Raw genomic sequence first — 19578 nt, 5'->3', positions numbered from 1 at the left:
TTCCTTACAGAATGGGGAACTCCTCCTCATTTGGGTAAACTGGGCCATGGGAGGATCACATGTTCCTGTGGAGGCTCATTACAGAAGTATCAGTGACTCAGGTATTGTCTAGGCTCCCGTTTCTTGCAGTAGATACAAATTTATGCAGAGATTACAGACCTTTTCTGCTCTGTTGCTCTTCCTTTCCTCTACTGTGTGCGCCTCTGGCTGTCCACTTTTACTCATTTGCAGATTTACTCATGTGAACTCGCGGTTACAGAGTAGTTAGTTTGGACTTGATTTGTGTTGGTTGAATGTCAGTGTGCTGAACACAAGCGTAGCAGTGCACAGGGGTTGCATCAATTTAAAAATGCAAAATTGCGGGAACAGGGCTGGCTGACAGCAAAATATTTTTCCCCAAGACACAGAGCAGGCCGTCATCCTACTCACAAATACACCCCCACCCCACCCCCCCGCCCTGTTATCTCTTTGTTCTCATCACATCAGCGCTGAGAGAGACAGCCACTCTCTTCCATTCTCTTTTATGTCTTTTTCTCGGTCCCTCTCTCTGGCTGTCTTGTCTTGTCTCCTAGTCAATCTCTCATTCATACACTCACTGTCTCTCCCTCTCACACACATTTACCAGCAGCACCAACTCATTCTGTCACTCTCATGTCACCACGGACTGTCCTCCATCACGCTCAGGTAACTGGAACTCACTCTGTTATTTATTTATTTTTTGCTCTCCTCATCCAATTCTTTTTGCTCTACCCGCAGCTTGTATTCCCTTTTCCTGCTCTTTCCTTCACACCTTATCTGCCCTTTCCTCTTCCTATCAGCCTAGCTCAGTGATTGAGCCTGTCTCCCTGGAATGTATCCCACTAGCTGAAGGATGATGTGTCATGTGCCGTGCAGGCCGTTTGTGCCTGTCACAGCCTGCCCCGTCCACACGTTTTTCCCATAACACTTTGTGCTACACCAAAACCAGCTTACCCCAGTGTAGACCCAGAAAAACCTTGCATATTAAAGACAGATCTCAAGCGTTCCTGTGCAATTTAAGCACAATTTCAACCTCAGTGCCTCTTTCTACTGTTGGCAAGAAGAATAGATCCATGTGGTGGGCAGCAAATATAAAGAGAATCTGGGAGATGGTGGTAGGAGGAGACAAAGAACCAGAATTAAGAGGATGTAGGAGGTGATGAAAACAGGAAGATCTGAGAGAGTAAAAATGATGTTAAGAAGATAAAAAGCGAGAGAAAGTGGAAGGTGGCTGCAAGAAGGGATAGGAGAGAGAAGCTATTGAAAAACAGGAACAGGAAAAAATATACAAATAGAGACAGAAAGAGACAAACATGGATGGGGTTAAGATGAATGTTGCTGTGTGGGAAGCTTGAAGGAAAAAACAGGATGAAACAGAATAAATAGAGGAAGGAGACCGGGACAGATAGTGAATAATGTAAGCAATACACAATCAGGATTAAAATGAAGCTGGTAAGTGCAATTATGTCCAAGATACAAAAATGAAGACAAAACTGAAATGTGAGAAGCAGTAACCACAGGAGCAATGATCAGAGAGGGAGGAACAGAAACACAGTGAAGATAAACAGCAGTAGAGTGAGAGGGAAGGGAAGGGAAGGCAGCCAAGACCAAATTCTGCACAGCTCTAAGTAGTTGCTGTGCTCTCATGCTCTGATGAGAATCTCCTCTCTGTCGTGTTATTGCAGAGGCCTCTCAGTGAAAGGCTTAGGCAAAAAAAGACACACAAGAACATAGACACACACACACACACACACACACACACACACACACGGTGCATAGTAATAGTGGTAGGTCATTTCAAAATGTTCTGCACTTTGCAGCAGTAATGTAAGGCTATTAACAGCTGACCTGCAAGAACCAGCATCAACAGCCATCTCGCTCCCAGCATCACTTGAATCTCTGTGAGAAATCTTGCACGCACAGTGTACTGAGTGGAGGCTGGCTGCTGTGTAACTGTAAATGATGGGTGACATGCTAGGATAATATATCAGAAATTTTCAACATGACAAAATTCTCATCATCTTTTGATTTCAGATTCAGGGTTAGAAATGATGTGACAGTGCAGTGTTGGAGTTCAGTGTGTAGACACAGGGAATGCGTGCACGCACTAAGATAACGCCCTCGTTTCCCGATGAAGCAGCTCACCAAGCTGTTGCTGGCCAATGCTGAGTCACTCTGTTTCAATCCAGAGCGAGCCAGACGGCCTCTGCTCCCAGCCCTGTTGCTAGAGCACGCCTTGCAGCAAAATGGGGTCCACACCTCGACGAATAATTGCCACCATGCAGAATATCAAGCATAATTGCAGCGCTGTTTGTCATTCATCAAAATGCCTCCCCCGACTGACATTTTCTTGGTGTGATGTGAAAGACGAGGCTGATTTTTGGTGAAACTGTTTGAAAAGGTCACGCTCAAACTGAGCCAAGTTTATTACTGCTAAGTCACATGCAGCACCAGACTGACTGTTTACACGGATATAGTTTCAGATGTAGTGGAGAACCAAACCTTTGGGATTTGTCTCTGTCTCTTTGTCATTTATTTGTATTGAGTCAAGTTTTTAATTCTCTACAGAGTGGGGGTGGATGCAGAGGAAAATCCTGAGGAGGACCTTCCTTTTGAGGTAAAACACTTTATTGCATCTACTCAGTAATCCATATTTTATCTGCTCTATTTGTTCCTGCAGTCTTTGTCCCTTTTGGCACTGAAATGTATTTTAACCTTAACTGTGCAGTACCACAATGTCAGCGCCATCAGCTTCCATCTTCCATGTGATGTCCAGATATCTCTGTTCAACAAAGTAAAAAGCAACTACCTGTGGAAACTGTAATTTCACACATTGCAAAATATATATCTATTTTTAAATTATGGAGCATATTGTGTATATAGGCAGCCAAGCATCCTAATAGCTAATAGGATTTTCTTTACTGTGACTGTATGCACTTTGCTGCCTCCATTTAGCTGCACTGTGTTGCATAGTTGTTGTACAGGTATTTCTCATCAATCCCATTTAGAATCTTGCATTAGCCTTACTGTATTGATGTATTGATGTATTAGACAGTCAGTAGTTGTTTATGTATGCTATAAAACACTTAAACTATTAACATCACTGCAATTAGTAGTCCTAATGATCTACTTAGAGTTTTATATGATTTGACTTAGGTATTCAGGGGATCAATTTTTCATGAGAAGTCCCTGCCAGTATACATGAAACTTTAAGAATGAGGAGCTAAAAAAATATGTAGAGAGAAATGGTAGATGGTAACATCTCACTAAATATAATAGAAATAGAAAACATCTGACTAAAGTTCAAACTTATGTCACAATCATAAATAAATATTTCTTTATAATAATATCTTAATAGCCAAAACGTCAGCTTCATTTGCGTTCCAGATGATTTCACCAGGTGGAAGCCCATATTATTCACTGACTCACAATTCTAATAAATGAGTTGCACATCCAGACTCACATTCTGAATCATATTCTGTTGGTAGAGTTTTTGCCCATACTGTACATTACAGGGATTTACAGTATATCCTGCCATCCTTTCCCATTGACACATAATAAGCTTCTACCCTTTAATCTTGGCTCTGTTGTATATTTTAACACATCAAAGTGAAGAAGAGGTTCAAGAGGAGGAAATGCACTTTTGCTTCCTGCTAAATGACAGTCTGTAGCACATCCTTGCCAGCACAGAGGCCTTCTGAGTGTGCCTTTTTGTTGTGCAGAGGCGTCCACCCACACGCACCCCTCCCACCCTACCAGCACCAGTTCCCAGCAGCCCTCCGTCTCGTCTCTTTCATCTTCTTATATGGCCTCACTCTTATCTGCACACTGTGAATGGGACAAGGTCTGGCCAGCTCCCTGGCGTTATGAGGCCAGAGGGGCAGACAGAATAGACAGCGTGGCCCGTAAGGCTGGAGGAAGATCCCAGTGGAGAGGTGAGGCCGAGCTCCAGGGCTCTTTCTTATGGAAATAGATGAATGTAACCTTGCCCAGAGTGTCAGTCCACACAGGGACAGCTAGGGGCATGTTCTTACTATAGTGGAAAGGGATCCCAGGGCACTCAGGTTTTTCCTATATGATCACAGTGCCTGAGGTCCCACTTGTCAGAGCGGAGGTCATTGGATATGGCCCCGCTGGCCATCTAGGGGTGCAGGTGTTCAGCATTTCCATCAGGCAGCATATACAGCCACCCCAGAGGATCTTTGTGTGTCAGTGAGTAACAGGAGTTCTCTCATGGTCTACAGGTTGCTGCAGAGAGGCCAGACACAACACCAGGCCTGTGGCACCGTCTGGACTACAAGTATCCTTTCACCGCTTTCTTCTCCAAACTACTCTCACATCTTGCTTGCACTTACAATGGTTAATGCACCGGTCTGTGGAGTAGCATTATACACAGAGTACAAGGAGCAATAGCAGATTCCCTGCCTCATTTCAGGGAATGTGAAGAAAAGAACCTTGTGTACTATGATTGCAGGACAAACAGGAAGTTCATGAACTACTTTTGGTGGGTGCTCTGTTAGCTCCTATACACTATATATATATATATATATATGTGTGTGTGTGTGTGTGTGTGTGTGTGTGTGTGTGTGTGTGTGTGTATGTTTGAAACTGTACATGTTCTCATGTACAGTTTCAAAACATGACATATACATTCAGTTGCAGCTATGTTTGCATCAGAGGAACAGTCTGACAATTTTGGCAAATATACACAGATTCACTTTCTTGCTGAGAGTTACATGAGAAGATTGAGACGATCTGATAAATGTACCAATAAGTGCATTTCCCAAAATGTCAAACTATTTCTTTAATGTATTTGCTGTTGACTACAGGGTGAAGTGGATTCCTGTAAGCAGAGAATGTCATTAAATCATTTGGAAGTAAGGAAACAGTCATGTCCTTTGTTGTGGAATTTCATGAGGATCGCATTAGGTTTATGCTAATCTAATTTTACCACTTAATGGCCTCATGACCTGGCCTGGTGCTTTTGAAGGGGCACATAATTTTACTTTATGGAGTCAATCTCCACTGCAAAACAATGAGATGCAGGCCTGATAGTGCATTCACTGTTCATTAAATGCATGAGTGTGTTAATGTTAATATTAGTTTTTTGTTGGTTTTTTTTTTTTGTTTTTTTTTTTTTGAGATGTGCATTTAAAGTGAATTACAGTTAGGGGTAAATTGTATGATTGCAGTGTTGGTAAACCATTAACCACTCTCTGTGGATTGGAAAAGCTCCAAATGTGAAGGTTAAGAAACAGAGATTAGGCAAGACTGAACTCTGTTTATGGAAAAAATCATCTCTTCCTGTGACACCAAGAAAGTCTTGAGTCACTGTTTTCTTAAAAATGAAAATCTCCTAGTTAACTTTTTCAATTCACTTCAATTCAATTCAATTTTATTTGTATAGTGCCAAATCATAATATACCTTATCTCAAGGCACTTTACTGGGTAAGGTCGAAACCTTACTTTGTTATAGAGAAAAACCCAACAGATCCCACAAAGAGCAAGCGCTTGGCAACGGGGGGGAGGAAAAACTCCCTTTTCACTGTCCACTAGTATGAGAAACATGCCTCATACTTAGGCCTGTTGAATCATGTCAGTTTTCTTTGACATAATAACAGCACTACACTCTAATTAAGCAGAGCAGAGAGGAAGAGTTTATGAGGTAATGGCATCAGCATTTACACTGCAGTGATAGATGTATTTAACAACCTTGATGTTTTTGCACTTTGTGGTCTTGCAACGTGACTAAAACTAACTGACTTAAATTAGAATTATGTACAAAATATAATAAAATGACCTTTTGTGAATGTATTGAGAATGAAAACTAAGCCTTCAACTTAAGTGGTTACTTTCTTGGGACAGCCTTGGCAGCCTTCCAGCCTCAGGTTTTTTTGGATGTGTCTGTTTATATATGGCCCTTTAAAATTCAGGGATTATCTTTCCATCTTAAACTTACTCAAATTGAACAGGGAGCATCTGTGAACAGCTACCTTCAAATAATTTTTGAATATTCAAAGGGATATTTTCATGTATTGTAGTCATCCAATAATGACTGAAGGTAATGTGACATGGAGTTATACATGCTCTCTGACAAGAGGGATTGAACAGGGATCTAGTCAATCTTAAAAAAAATAAGCAGCCATGGAGTTAATAAATGCACTAGCATGAACACACATGAGACAGTGCAAACATTAAACTTATGACATTTGCTGTGTAACCATAGACAGTATACCTACAGCGTGTGGCTGCAGCTAAAAGTCTACATAGTGGGTTCATTTGGATTTTTGACAGAATATGTGTGTGTGATGGTTTTTCTGAATCTGTACCTATGTACATGAGGAAGAGAGGGAGAGAGAGAAAGGACGAGAGAAACTGTGAGCAGGATGAAAGGCACAGTCCTGGCCGATGTTTCCTATTGATGGAGGAAAAAAACGTATTATGGAGATGCTTTGATGTGGACCAGGTGAGAGGAGTCTCAGTCTGGATCCTACTACCAGATAATTGAGCATCAATTGAGTTTGCTGGTGCCTCGTTCTAAAGGCGTACTGCTGCTTCCTTAACTGTTTCCCTGTCAGCCTGGCTTTCAGGCTCATTGGGACAAACATTTTACTCTTAAGCACAGATTTTGACAGACATCAAAACGACGGATATTTTGACCTGTTTGATCTTTCCTACTGAAGTGGTTTGCAGACTGTGGTTTTGGGGCTGACAAGCCATGTTTTAGTTTTGACTCTGAAATCCCAGAGGCCACCCGTGTTTAAGAGACCTGGGGTGGTTACATTTTGTGGTTGGCTGAATCTTGGGAGTCATTGGCATGACTTGAGAGTTAAATTGAATTGTTGCTTATATTTATGGTACTATATGATATACCACAATAGCTTGGTATAAACAATACTTAACAAAAAGTAACAGTTATGGGGGAGGTGCCACTAATTGTAAATATGTGCTGCTGACATTTAGGATGTAGAAGTATCCATTGTGTGGTACTGCCTCTTTCACTGTGTTGTGTTAGTGGATGAATGATATTGTTTTGTAGCTAGTCAGTAAAGCTAATTTTACCCTAACCTAGGCCTAAGTACTGTTGGGTTGTTTAATCATATCACATGTCATATGTTTTGTATGTAACATCTGAATCTGCAAAACTACAGCTGTCATATAAATGTTGTGGGGTAAATAATACTATTTTACAAAGCAAAGAGTGATAAAAGCAGTTCAGTCTTTCCATATAGACACTAACAAACATTAAAGGATATACAGTAGTTCACTTTTAGAAATAGGGCTCTACCTAAAGGTAAAAATATTACTCTACCAGTTAAGTGTTAAAGCATCAAGTTGTGGTTTTACATCAGACTGTGCTGGTTTCCTGGCAAACTCACAGTGACCACCCCCCCCCCCCACCCATCTCTCTCTCTCTCTCTCACGTGTAGAGAGGAAATTGTGCTTGCTGCAGTGGTGGCTGAAGCAGCAGTTGGGCGTCTACCCCCACACTACTATTCAGCACCTTTTCCAACACACATACACACTCACACACATACACACACACTCTGCAGCACTGTGGACCAGAAAGTAGCTCTAGCAGTTATAAATAAGATTGCCGTCTAGTATTATGCCTGCATTCAACAGGAGGACACTGTGCAAACAAGAACACAACTCACACCTTTAGGTCCCAAGGAAGTCATTATTCTCCCCTTTTCTACCTCCTCACCCACTGCCCTCTTTTTTTGCTTTCTCTCTCTGTCCTTCATTTGAAAGATTTATAAATAAATCCTGTTAGTTGGCAGAATTGTGCCCATAATTCCTACTTCTTGCATATTTCTGATAACAGCACCAGAATGTAAGAATTGGTGCCAAAAACTTATTAGATCATTTTCTTCTTTTTGTGTTTTGTACTTTCCATGGGGGATTGTGTACTTGTGTGCTACCTCTAAGTCCCACATTATTCATTAAAGGCTCTGAGGTACAAAGGTTGCTTTTGTCCAGAAATTATAGCATTTATGAAGTGTTGTTTTGTCTTTCTCCAAGACAAATGCAAAATACGAATATTCAGAAGGGCAATTATTAATCAGATTTTTTTTTTTTTTTACAGCTAAAAGCTAGCTAGTGTGCTGTCATTTTTTAAGGGCCTGTAATACAGAGGGTACAGAATGTATTACAAGACTGGCTGTCCAAATGCCACTGTATGCTGAAATCTGGCCCGAAAAGAGGTGTTTGTGGGTGTATAATATGTCATTGTTATTATCAAGTGACTTCACTGCATCACAGGTGTTTCTTGAATTGAACCCACAACACCTCCAGAGGATTTTAACTAAAACGTCTGACATCCAAAAGCACCCCCTCCTACTCCTGCTCTCAACATTGGGCAGAAATATCCCTGCCTGTACCATTTTATATCATCACTTAAACACATTTATAAACCATTTCTGACCTTGCCTCTGGTTTCAATCAAGTGAAGGACTGACCCAGTGTGCCTGAAACAAGATAACACCCCATTTGATACCTTTTTTTCTGTGAGTAATTTATTTTTATCTCTATCTGGTCCTCTACCAGTCTGCTCTTCTACAGCACCCCCCCGGAAAGTCTTTTTTTGTAGCATGGTACCTTTTGTGATGCGAAGAACGGGTAGATGTATATTCGAAATACTAACAGCTTAGTAATCTGCAACAAAAATAGCACAAACACCTAAAGCTTGAATGACTAATATCCAGCTCTCTGCAGTATGTTGTGTTGAAAATGGAAAGCCATTGGCATTCAATGACAGTGAGACGACTATGACCTTATAAGGGGAGTATGCTTAATATAACTGCGTAGACAGTTATCATTTTAACATCGTGGCATGTGGATCATTGCAGTGATGTCAGTGAAATCAGAAAAAGGCTGTGTCATTGTTTAGGCTCTTGTTGTGCTGTGCCTTGTGGAAGTGAGTCAGTGTCTGTTGTATTTTTACCTTTTGCTTGCATAGTAGAAAAGGAACTGGAAGTCTTGTTGGAAACAGAGTGCTTTGGTGACATGTTGATTAATGTGTATTATGTCATGTATTAGTATATGCCATTTGATCGTGAGTGGGATCTTAAGACAGAACTTGCTCTGACATACGTTAACCGTATGTTCAAGAAAATGGCAAATGTGCCATAGTTAATTTTCCTCTTTCCTTTAATATATCAATTCTGTATAAAATATTGTGCATTTAGGAATGTATTTATTACCTGCTTCTCTCTAGAAAAGAGTGACAACATAATCACTGGCCTCTCATAGCTCTCACCTCTTAGAATAGACATTCCCTCAGAATCTTTGGTCCTGTCCATAATTAACATACTGAGCTAAAGAATTACAGCTAGGATGTTATGCCTTTAGCTTCTGAACCTTCATGAACATAAAACACTGAAATTGTTTATTTTCACACATATCGCTCACCTTTGCCACCATGCCTTAGCAAGGTTAAAGATATCTAAAGCCGGTTCTAACACATTGTGGCCCTCCACTGTCCGACTCACTGCCACAGTGGTGTGGGGCATTTGCCAGGCTCTTCGACAGCCCACGTGTCCAAGAGGTAAAAATTTTCATGCTGCTTTACATGCTGTAAATATCTTCAGAGGACTTAAAGAAATGACAGTTACCTATAATGATTTGCCCTTTGCCATTCAGGATGAGGAGCAGTTCTGTGAGACTGAACCAGATAACTCCACCCTCCATTTGGAGAAATCAGAGAACCAGCTTGTATCAGTAGGAAGCGACTCTGGATCTGAGCACCAGGAGGACATAGTGGAGGGAGACCTGGGCCTTGGCACTGCTCCAGCTCTCACTAGGGAGGCCTGAAGATTCAGCAGTCACCTCTAACCCCAGCTTATCAGCGCCTGCTTCCCTGAGGCTAAGGCCTTGCTTCCCACAGTGAATGGGGTCACTGAGCAGAGCATCAGAGAGGAGGATCCAAGTTACAATGGCTCCTAAAAGGTCATGCACCTCCCATTGTGCTGATATGCATGCAAACACCCACACACAGGGAGTAAAAACAATTATAAAGACCATTGCTCTTTTTATAGCAAATCTCAGCTCAGATATTTGTGTCAGGTCCAATCCCCACTGTAGGGAGAGAAATTGAATGTTTTAGCTGCTTTAAACACTTGGCTTTGCTCTGCATGCACTGCTCAAAAACCGAGCTTCATTGACAATGTCAACCCTGTTCTGGGAGCAGCGAAACTGCTACAGAATGGACGGGGTTCATTTAAACAGAACGAGGGTCCACAGTACCCCACTACTGGTATTTGGAAAGGGTCAGTAAAATCTGGCGAAAGAAGATCATTCTTTTCTACCCAGCAGAACAAGGACAACCCCATGGACCACTTCCTACTCACCTCTCAGAGACATCTCACACAAGCTGAGGATTCAGATAAAGTGGATTGATGAGATGTTTCAACGTGACACCAAATGTTGTCCAAACAAAGCAAGGACAGTCCAGACTGTCCAGATGTCCTAAATGTTAGCATACATCTATGACCAACTGGGTTCTTACCCCATGCCCCTCTTTTAGCTTATGTGTCCCTCTGCATACTGGGTATAGGCCCACCCCAGACAGCGAGGAGCAGCTCCTTTATCTGCCATTCCAGTTTTAACTAGCATCATGATGAACAAAGTGTACTGAAAGTGCACAGCTACCTTTTGCACATGCTGGATCATTTTGGACGTTCCCCATATGTAACCGATTCAACACATAAGAAGGCACATATTTTAGTTCAAATTATTTCTAAAGGTTGACACAATTCTGAGTTGTAGTGACTGATGTTTCTAATCATTACTGTTTTTTGTTTTTTAGTTTTTTTAAATCATCATCTCTGCTGAGGTAATCAGAAAGCGCTATATCAGTGAAATACCTGTACATTATTCAGCCAGCTATGTCTTCAGTTCTTGTCAATGATGTCATGGACTGAAGTTATAAATGTTATTGGTGCCATTGTCCCCATGAAGATCAAGATTGTCTTTGGTAAGAAACAAAGCACCATGGAGGAATGCCACAATGGTTAAAAACTCAAAAGAGATTGTAGACAGGCAGAATGCAGGTAGTGAAGGTTCATTATGACATCTATAAAGAGAGACTTGGTTTCTATAATGTGGAACTAAAAAGGACCTCTGTATTGTGCTTATTGTGGTTACTTTTGCACGCTCTCACCCTGTAGATTATGCAGCCTTGACAGATATTGTTCAACAGCTTAGGCCTGGCTTTTTTTTAAAGATGTTTTTAACTGCATAGCCTCAGTTGTACAACAGATAGTCAATAGCACTCTTCACTCAGTTCTTTTTCCAAGGGCCCTGCAGACCACAGTGAACATCTTTTTAAAAAAGTCCAATCTGGATGCCTCAGCAATACATAACTAAAGGTCCATGTTAGACCTGCCTTTTTTAGGGAAGATTATTGAAAGGCTGTTCTTCAGCAACTAAAGAGGGTGCAAAGCAATTTCTTTGCTGTCCTTCAGTCTGGATTTCGACCAGGTTCTAAATGACATTCATCTGAGCGTGTCAAAAATTTGAGTCCTGGTATTGCTGGATCTCAGTGCTGCATTCGACACGGTTAACCATAAGATGCTGCTCGACACACTGGAAAAGTGGGTAGGACTTTCTGGCACTGTGCTAAATTGGTTCATATCATATTTACAAGATGTGGGCTTGTTTGTGTCAGCTGGTAATTATAAATCTGAGCAAACAAAAATCACATGGAGTCCCTCAAGGGTCCGCTCTCAGGCCCCTGTGTTCAACATTTGCAAACTCCCCCTTGCTTAGATTATGGAATATTGTAACATCTCTTACCATGATTATGCAGATGACACACAACTCTAAAACGCTGTCACCAGGTAACTACAGTCCCTTACACTTGCTGAATAAAAGCATTGAATAAACCAATGAGTGGATGTGTCAGAATTTTCTACAACTGAAAACAGAAAAAAAATGAAATAATTGTTTTTGGACCCAAAGAAGAAAGATTAAAAGTCAGTGCTCACCTTGAATCTATAAAACTAAAATCTCCAACTCAGCCAGAAATCTTGTAGTTCTTATAGACTTTAGACCTAAATTTCAACAGCCACATAAAACAGCCTACTCCGACCTGAAAAACAGCAAGAATTGAAGCATCTCTGTCTCAACAAGAGACAGAAAAACTTGTTCATGCGTTTATTTTCAGCAGGCTAGATTATTGTGATGGTGTCTTCACAGGTCTTAGTGAAAAACCAACCAGACAGCTGCAGCTCATCCAGAACGCTGCCACCAGAGTCCTCATTAACACCAAGAAAGTGGAGAACATCACACCCGTCCTTAAATTGCTGCACTGGCTTCCTGTGTATCAGAGGATGGATTTTAAAATCCTACTACTTGTCTATAAAGCACTGGATGGTCTTGGTCTTAAGTGCATCTCTGATTATGAGCACTGAGTACGCTGTGACACACCCAGACCCCCCAGGTCATCTGGAACAGGTTTACTCAGTGTTCCCACAATCAAAACCAAACAGGGTGAAGCAGCTTTTACTTTCTATGCTCCCCACCTGTGGAACAAGCCTCCTCAATCCCTGAGGTCTGCTAAACTTGTCAGCACAATTTATTTTCTTGTTTTTGTTGTTGCTTGCTTTTTTGACTTTTAAATGTAATTGTAATATCTTATTTTTAATGCATTTCCATATGTTTGCAAAGAACTTTGAATTGCATTGTGTCTGAATGGTCCTATATGAATAAACTTGCCTTGCCTTGTTACTCTACTAATGAATTTCTTTGCTTGTTTTGCTCCAGTCTTAAGGAGTTTAATAACTGAAATAGAAATGTTAAGCCTGTATAATTTAAGAGCCTAGTGTTGAAGCAGAATCTGACCTATGTGTGCACAGTGTACTTTTACATAGCACGCAAAATTATAGTGCAATAGTACTGGTGAAAAGGCAACATGTTAAGTCACGTTAATTATGAGCAGAGCAGCTTCATGCTACGTGGTTACATAACGTCTTGGTTTGAAGCTTTAGAGAAAACTGCTCTTGAACATCCCCTATCATTGAATGCTATTATAGTTCCCTTAATCAGCTGAAATGGTATTTCTGTGCCAGCTTTTCTTTGCTCTTCCCCAACTCCTTATTAAACTTTTATTACACTGTTTTCTGCTACAATCCTTTTAACTGATTCAAATGTATTCCACTGAATTTATTAGCCCCTCATCTCCCTCCACGTCTTGCTCGTCATTCTGCGCCGTGCTAGAATACTTCCATATGCTTAAGTATATTAACAGCATTTGGGAAAGAGACTATTAGCATGTGAGGTTTCCTCTAACTTCTTTAATTATAGATTGCACTTTTGTGCTCTCTGAGTGCATCATTATAAATCTCATGGCCCCTTTCCCCTTGAGTGAAGCAGGGTGTTGTGTACTTCACTAATCCAATCCGTGAAGGTTAGGCTTTGTGAATATGCCGACTGTTTCCCTCCATATTAATAAAGCCATTGTCCTTGAATTGAGGGCTTTCCATTTTATATTGTGAATGCATGGGTGAATCTATGGAATGCTTCAACTCTGTTGCTGTAAAATATGCAATGTATTCCCCTTTGCTTGTGCCGATGTCTGAATACAGTTTTGTTCTGAGCAAAAGAGAGTGAATGATAGCAACAGCCTTTCATCGTGAGTCCTCTGATGGAGATGCTCAGCCTTCAGTGCTATGCTTAAAGGGACAGTTCTAATTCAGGATTCACTTTTACTTGTTTAAGTGTGATTTGGAGATGATAGTGAGATTTAGAGCTCATCACCAGTACAACAGCTCATCCAGACAGCCTGTAATGCATTTGTCTGTGATGCTTAACATTTAAATTTGACATTTGAAAACTAAACACAATTGTCTCTTTTTACATGTGACAGTTACTTCTGATAAACCACAGCCCTTTTTTCCAGTGTTTTCTTTGAGAACCACCAGCTAAAAGCTCATGTACGCCCACCAGCTAAAGCATCAACCTCTGTTCAGAAGGGAGAAACTACTCACAACAAGATCCCACAACGTGCCTGTAACCTTGTCAGTGACGAAAGACTTATTGTCTGTAAAGCTTTTCAGGTGAACTTTTTTGGCTACTGTGAGCATCACAAACTAAATGTTATTGACCTCTGTTTTTCTGAGGTGAAATAAAATCTACAAAACTCAACACATCACAGCAAATTTTGTGAAATGATGGTTTTCACAAAAGTTTCTTTAACTTTTGAACATCTAACTTTGTCTTCAGGTCATTTGAAATCCATGTATTGCCCTTTTTTAGCCATTTGTCTGGGATTTTCTTAAAGGTTGTGTCGTCAAAAAACTGAAGCTGAAGTTCCCAATTATTCCTTCTACCACTGTATGAATACAGTATTTCTTATCCTTACGATTAATATCTTTTATGACATGTTCTTAAAGGTACCCTGAGGGGTTTTTGACCACCACCCGCATTTATTCTCGTGCATGCGATTGCTCGTGCACACGCATGCTAATGGCGAGATGCATATTTCTACCAATGGTTTCACAGTGTTCTACTATTCTACAGGTTGTGATAGAAGGCCAGGACACACATCACTGTTCCAGCACAGGCAGGGAAGAAGATTGCCAGTTGCTTTGTAGTTGTGTGACCCCAAGTATACACACAGTGGATTTTGGTGAGTAACACTGAATGCTAATATAAACTTTGTTTGCAAGAAAACTCCACAGGGCACCTTTAAATTGTATCGCAAATTTATGAGATAATTCCAGCACAATGGTTCTCAAATGGTGAGGGAGGCTCAGTGGTGCATCGTGTACTGAGCTAAGCTCTGAAATATTGCATAAATATGAAGGAACGAATTATTACAGACTGTGTAATTAAAATAAATATTAGTAGCATAAAGCTTTCTGTTACTGCAATATTGATTAAATCCAGTGGCTCATGGCATTGGATTTTATTTTAATATCATTTTTAGGGAGACCTTGCCTTGTGCACCAGGCTTTGAGAACCACTGGTTACTTGCTGTTATGTTTTTGTTCATGATTTTTTTTTTTAAATGTAAAGCAGTGCAGGTTGTTCAACACAGATGCATCGACTGTCTTGTTAACTGTGAACTTTACTCAATGCAATATTCCCAGATCATGTGTTTTTATAAGAGCAAGCAATTGTAAACATTTGAAATGGTAGAACAGACTGCTCACACTGACACTGAGAGACAGCTCCAGAGCCATACCACTGTCCACAGTGCATGATAGTATCCTACAAGGATTTGGTGACAAAAATCAAACATACCTTTTTTTTTTAATTCTAGAAGTACCACTAATGCTGTTCTGATGTAGCCTATTCATCACACCTCTACCTATGGCACGTCAACAAACCAATTTATTGATTGTCTCTGACTTTAACCAGATCTTACAAATAAACATTAGCAATGAGCTTTTTTTTTTTTTTAAATCATTTGTTCTTTGTTTTTTTGTTTTTCTTTCATCCACTATTTTCACTTTTACAGATAGTATGGAGACTGGAAAAACATATTTTTGTAAGATTTTGAACATTCAAAAATAACCCCAAAACATCCACTTTGAAGTGTCATCATAACAAGATACATGAATTATACAGTTGTTGTTTTTTTTTTTTTGTTTTGTTTTTTTTTCATAGTTGCAGCTTCACTATGCAAGTCATTGTTCGTAGGCCTTGCATTGTCAAACACATCTGGTATTCCAGTATAAAAGAAGTGGTCCCTTCAAATACCACTGTATTTCAACTGAGAGAAACATGATACATTCCAAATGTGGCCAGTGGAGCTCCTCGAACACTTATTCAAAGTAAAGCTTTAATTCCACAACAAGAGGAAACGGCACTCGATGCAAAATGAACATTAAATTAAAAGGTCTTTGGTGGTGTGGACGTTTTCACAGTTTGGAGTGTGTCAGTAGTGATTTGCTCAAGTCTTTAGCCTCTCCGGCTGTTCTGACTCTTTCGTACCCTAGAACAGACATGGCATGGTGACAGTAGTCCTCGACTTGTTTGATCTGTTGAATGCTCAGCACTGTTCTCCATGCACTAGCAGCTTGTGTGGCATTCCTGGATGAGACTATGAATGGCTTAGAGGAGGAGCTGGAGCCACTGGTCATGTTCAGTGCAAACGACTCAATTTCGTGGTTGGTGGTCAGGTTGGCAAAGTGGTAGATGTTCCGCAAGGTCTTAACTGGGTTCTCAACCAGGTCCTCGTACCGCACGGCCATGTACTTCCCCTTCAGCCAGCTGGGTGGGTTTAAGGCAGTCCTCAAAGTCCTGGAGGTGCGGTCACAGATCACCTCCATGGCTCCTATGGAGTGGTAGTCTGAGCCATCCTTCTTGTTGGCTTTGTGGCCAGGATCCACAAAAGGTATCCGGCGAAGTTTAGGGTCCCTGCTGCGTACCACCTGTAAATTCTCCCTTATCAGGCCGTGTCTGGATTTGATCCTGGAGTTGGCCACTGCCCGCGGGTCTCGTACTAGGTGTATCACCTTCAAATCCAAGGATGGATCCTCCATGAGCGGGGCCAACACGTTAACGTCCAATATGCGTACCCCTTTAATGACTATGGTGCTATATTTGAGGCACTCCTCCTCCAACAGTCTAAGGCTTTGAGGGGGACACTTTTTACACACCTTGTCATCTACCATCCCCACCACCTCTTTCCTGTAGGCTGAGCAGAGGGGATAGGAGCACACGACTTTATTGAGGGTGGCTCCAAATAGTCCGAGGGAGGTAAAATTTTTGCCCCCGGGGCTGTTGTAAAGTTGGAAAACAGACAGATCACAGCGGTATAAGGAGCTGAGCATGTCCCTTGCTGCCCCTTGTAAAGACACTGCATCACCCGGGTACAGTTTCTGCCAGATGTGCCACATTGGCTCGTACAAGAAGAACACTTCAGGATTTTGGTTAAACAGCTCCCCAAAAAAGGATGAACCTGACCTCCAGGTGGTCAGAACATAGATAAGCTGTCTCTTTTTAGCCAGGGAAGGCCTGTATAGGAAGCGAATATCAGATCTGCTCTGATAAGTGGTGCTCCTCATCTGATGATTACACTGCTGTGGCTCTTTAGTCCATTTATAATTAGCCAAGTTAAGCATAGTGAGGACCAACAGTAAGAAATAGGCCATAAATAAGACAATCCTCTTCCTGCGGAGGACTTTCATCACGATCCCAGGCTGTGCTATTATCTTGGTATGATTCCTGTAGGTTTTAAGCTTCCTCCCAAAGCCAGCATCCTTCTCCCAAGGCGCTGTCAACTTCAGTGGTTGATGGTATTGTTTGCCTCTCATCTGTACCCTCGGAGAGTGGCTCTCACCACAGGACAAAGTTCCTTACATTGACAGTGTGCCAACACACTCTGTAGGACGTGCACCTATATCATATACCGGGGGGGGGGGGGGGGGGGTTGGTAGCGATTTGAATGCCAGCTGATTGGGTAATATATTCACCACCAAACCCGAAATCCACAACACGATATCCCGTTTTCACTGCACTGCGCAGTGTTCCTCACAGGAGCGACGGACGGGGGGAGCGTCTAAGTTGTCCACAGCGATGCAGTGATTCTGTGGGTGGCCCCTGGTCAAAACAAAAAGGAAGAAGCTCTCATCGTTGGAGCAGACGCCCTGTTCGCCCATGCTCAGCGGAGGCATCCCTGCGCAGTTATCATCTGATGCAGCCCGGTGAGATTCAGGCTCCGCAAGACAATGAGACCGTCACGACGAGGCTGCAGCTCAGATCATTCCGCGTCTGCCATAACGGAGCAGCGAATGGCTCAGCGACACCGTTCAGTTAGAAGATTTCCAGCCCCCCCCCCTGCTCTTCCTTCTCCTCTGCTCACCCGAGTAACACAAACGGGACCGATTCAATCAGAACACGGGAGGAAAGACACGCCCACAGAGGGACGCTATTGGCCCCCTCTTTGCAGCGTCATGCGTCGGCGACTTGCGCCATTGGACCTGCTGCCCGTCTGTGTCGGCGCAGCCTCGGCTCTGGATCCCACAGATGGCAGCAATGGTAGACTGCTGGAGATGATGCTGTTGTTATGTTTCAGAGGGGTCTACCTCACTATCTGCGGCTCTGTACCCTGGTTCTGTCTTGAGAGAGTCAGTCTCACCCGTCCCCACTTGTCTCTAACGTCGCTCTTTGTTTAAATTCAGTTGTTCCTCAAGTCCATGTTCTCTTCAGAGCCCCGTCTTTACTTTCCTATAATGTTTGTTCTCTTCATGGTGCATTGCTCCAGCAAAGAATCAATATTTCAGATTAAATGTATTTGTTATTTCCCACTACTGCCTCAAGAGGGTAACCCAGATCTATAAGAAGAGCCTGCTCCCCAGCCTAAAGGAAATCTTATTATTAATTAAACGTGTACCATACATGCATGCATTGCAGCAAAAATATGCTCCTGTTGGACTAGCATCGTTTAATGTGATGAAAGATTCAAATTAATCACTGAAAATAAAGCATTACTTTAGGTCTGTAGGAATAAGTCTAATGCAATGCACAGTTTATTTTATTTTTTATTTTTTTATTGGATGTGTTGGAAACAGTCAGCAACAATGACTGGCACTCCTCTCAAGTGGAATCAGCTGAAATCTGACGTTTGACAGCTGTTCCCCAGGAACTGACAAGTCCTGGGAAGCTGTGAGGCCATGTGTTTGAACAGAGGAAACCACATGCTCTGCAGATTGAAAATCATCTTTCCTAAGAGGCTTGTCAGTTTGGGATTACACAGCTGAACCACACAAAAGATGGAGTGGAAAGGGGCTCGACCCTTTGACCCCTGCTCAAGCCCTGTAACATCCCAATTGGGATTTAGTGATTATATGCTAATGTTTCATGATTGTATCGTGGCCTTATTGCACTTCTTGCACCATCAAAATCTTTTTTAACATTAAGAGAGCTGTTTATGTATTGTCCTCTTTCCAGCGAAGCCTTTTTTTTTCAAGTTTTTCTAAGAGGACAGCTACAACAGATCAAATAAAGCTGTGTGTGTCTGGAAGTGCTTTTGTAAACGGCGTGCATTGTAAGGCTGTGCAGTGAATAATTACTCTTCATGCTCGGTAAACTGTCTTGGTTGCTCATGTTTCTAACCCACAGATGCCCATTTTGTAGTACCAATCCAATGCGGATGTTTATGTCACAAAACCTTTGTGCATACTGCCCTCTGCTGGAGCCAGTGTTTCCAATCAGGACACAGAAACTGACTTTGCTTTCTCTTTCTTTCACCTTTAAAATTCTTGACATACCACATTATTTGAATACCAAATAAGCATTCATATATAGTATATGTAACTTATATATTTTGTGTTATTTAAACTGAATTTATACTTAAAGAAAACCAAATAAAATGTTCAGTTGGTAGTGGGAAGTAATAACATCTGTTGTTGTCTTTTCCCAATCTTATGGAAATTACTGGCAATAATATATCACATTAACAGACCCATTTTAGTCCTCCTTTAAATGAACTGTTAATCAACCAGATTTTATATATTTGAGTGTCACATTTTAGAAAGAGCCAGTACAGGATTGTTTTTAATCTTCCTCTCCTAAACTGTTTTCTTCCTTTTGGGATCATTTACTGAA

The 19578-nt window shown here is 41.5% G+C and overlaps 2 protein-coding genes across 6 annotated transcripts in view; one reads left to right on the top strand and one right to left on the bottom strand.

Annotated features, from left to right (window-relative positions):
* The window catches only part of LOC139625250 (sodium/hydrogen exchanger 9-like), a 56455-nt gene extending 43700 nt beyond the window's left edge, over window positions 1–12755 (top strand). For 3 of the 5 annotated variants that reach the window (XM_071485078.1, XM_071485079.1, XM_071485076.1), the window contains 4 exons: window positions 2587–2635; window positions 4263–4318; window positions 9463–9568; window positions 9664–12755. In XM_071485078.1, coding sequence (XP_071341179.1) covers window positions 2587–2635; window positions 4263–4318; window positions 9463–9568; window positions 9664–9834 — 382 coding nt within the window. In that variant the 3' untranslated portion in view covers window positions 9835–12755. Of the gene's footprint in view, window positions 1–2586; window positions 2636–3740; window positions 3954–4262; window positions 4399–9462; window positions 9569–9663 lie in introns of those variants that run through there. The other 2 variants (XR_011691867.1, XM_071485077.1) reach the window with 2 other exon arrangements.
* A 2318-nt stretch (window positions 12756–15073) lies between these two features.
* On the bottom strand, window positions 15074–18238 carry chst2b (carbohydrate (N-acetylglucosamine-6-O) sulfotransferase 2b). The gene has a single exon (XM_071485080.1). It carries the CDS (start codon window positions 17283–17285, stop codon window positions 15888–15890), a length of 1398 nt encoding a protein of 465 aa, XP_071341181.1. The 5' UTR covers window positions 17286–18238; the 3' UTR covers window positions 15074–15887.
* Window positions 18239–19578: the final 1340 nt, after the last annotated feature.

The sequence above is a fragment of the Trachinotus anak genome, unplaced genomic scaffold (assembly GCF_046630095.1).
Source record: "Trachinotus anak isolate AG129_WGS33_773 ecotype Australia unplaced genomic scaffold, CSIRO_AGI_Tana_v1 ptg000009l, whole genome shotgun sequence".
NCBI classification, from domain to species: domain Eukaryota; kingdom Metazoa; phylum Chordata; class Actinopteri; order Carangiformes; family Carangidae; genus Trachinotus; species Trachinotus anak.
This window is presented reverse-complemented; position numbering and strand designations above follow the sequence as displayed.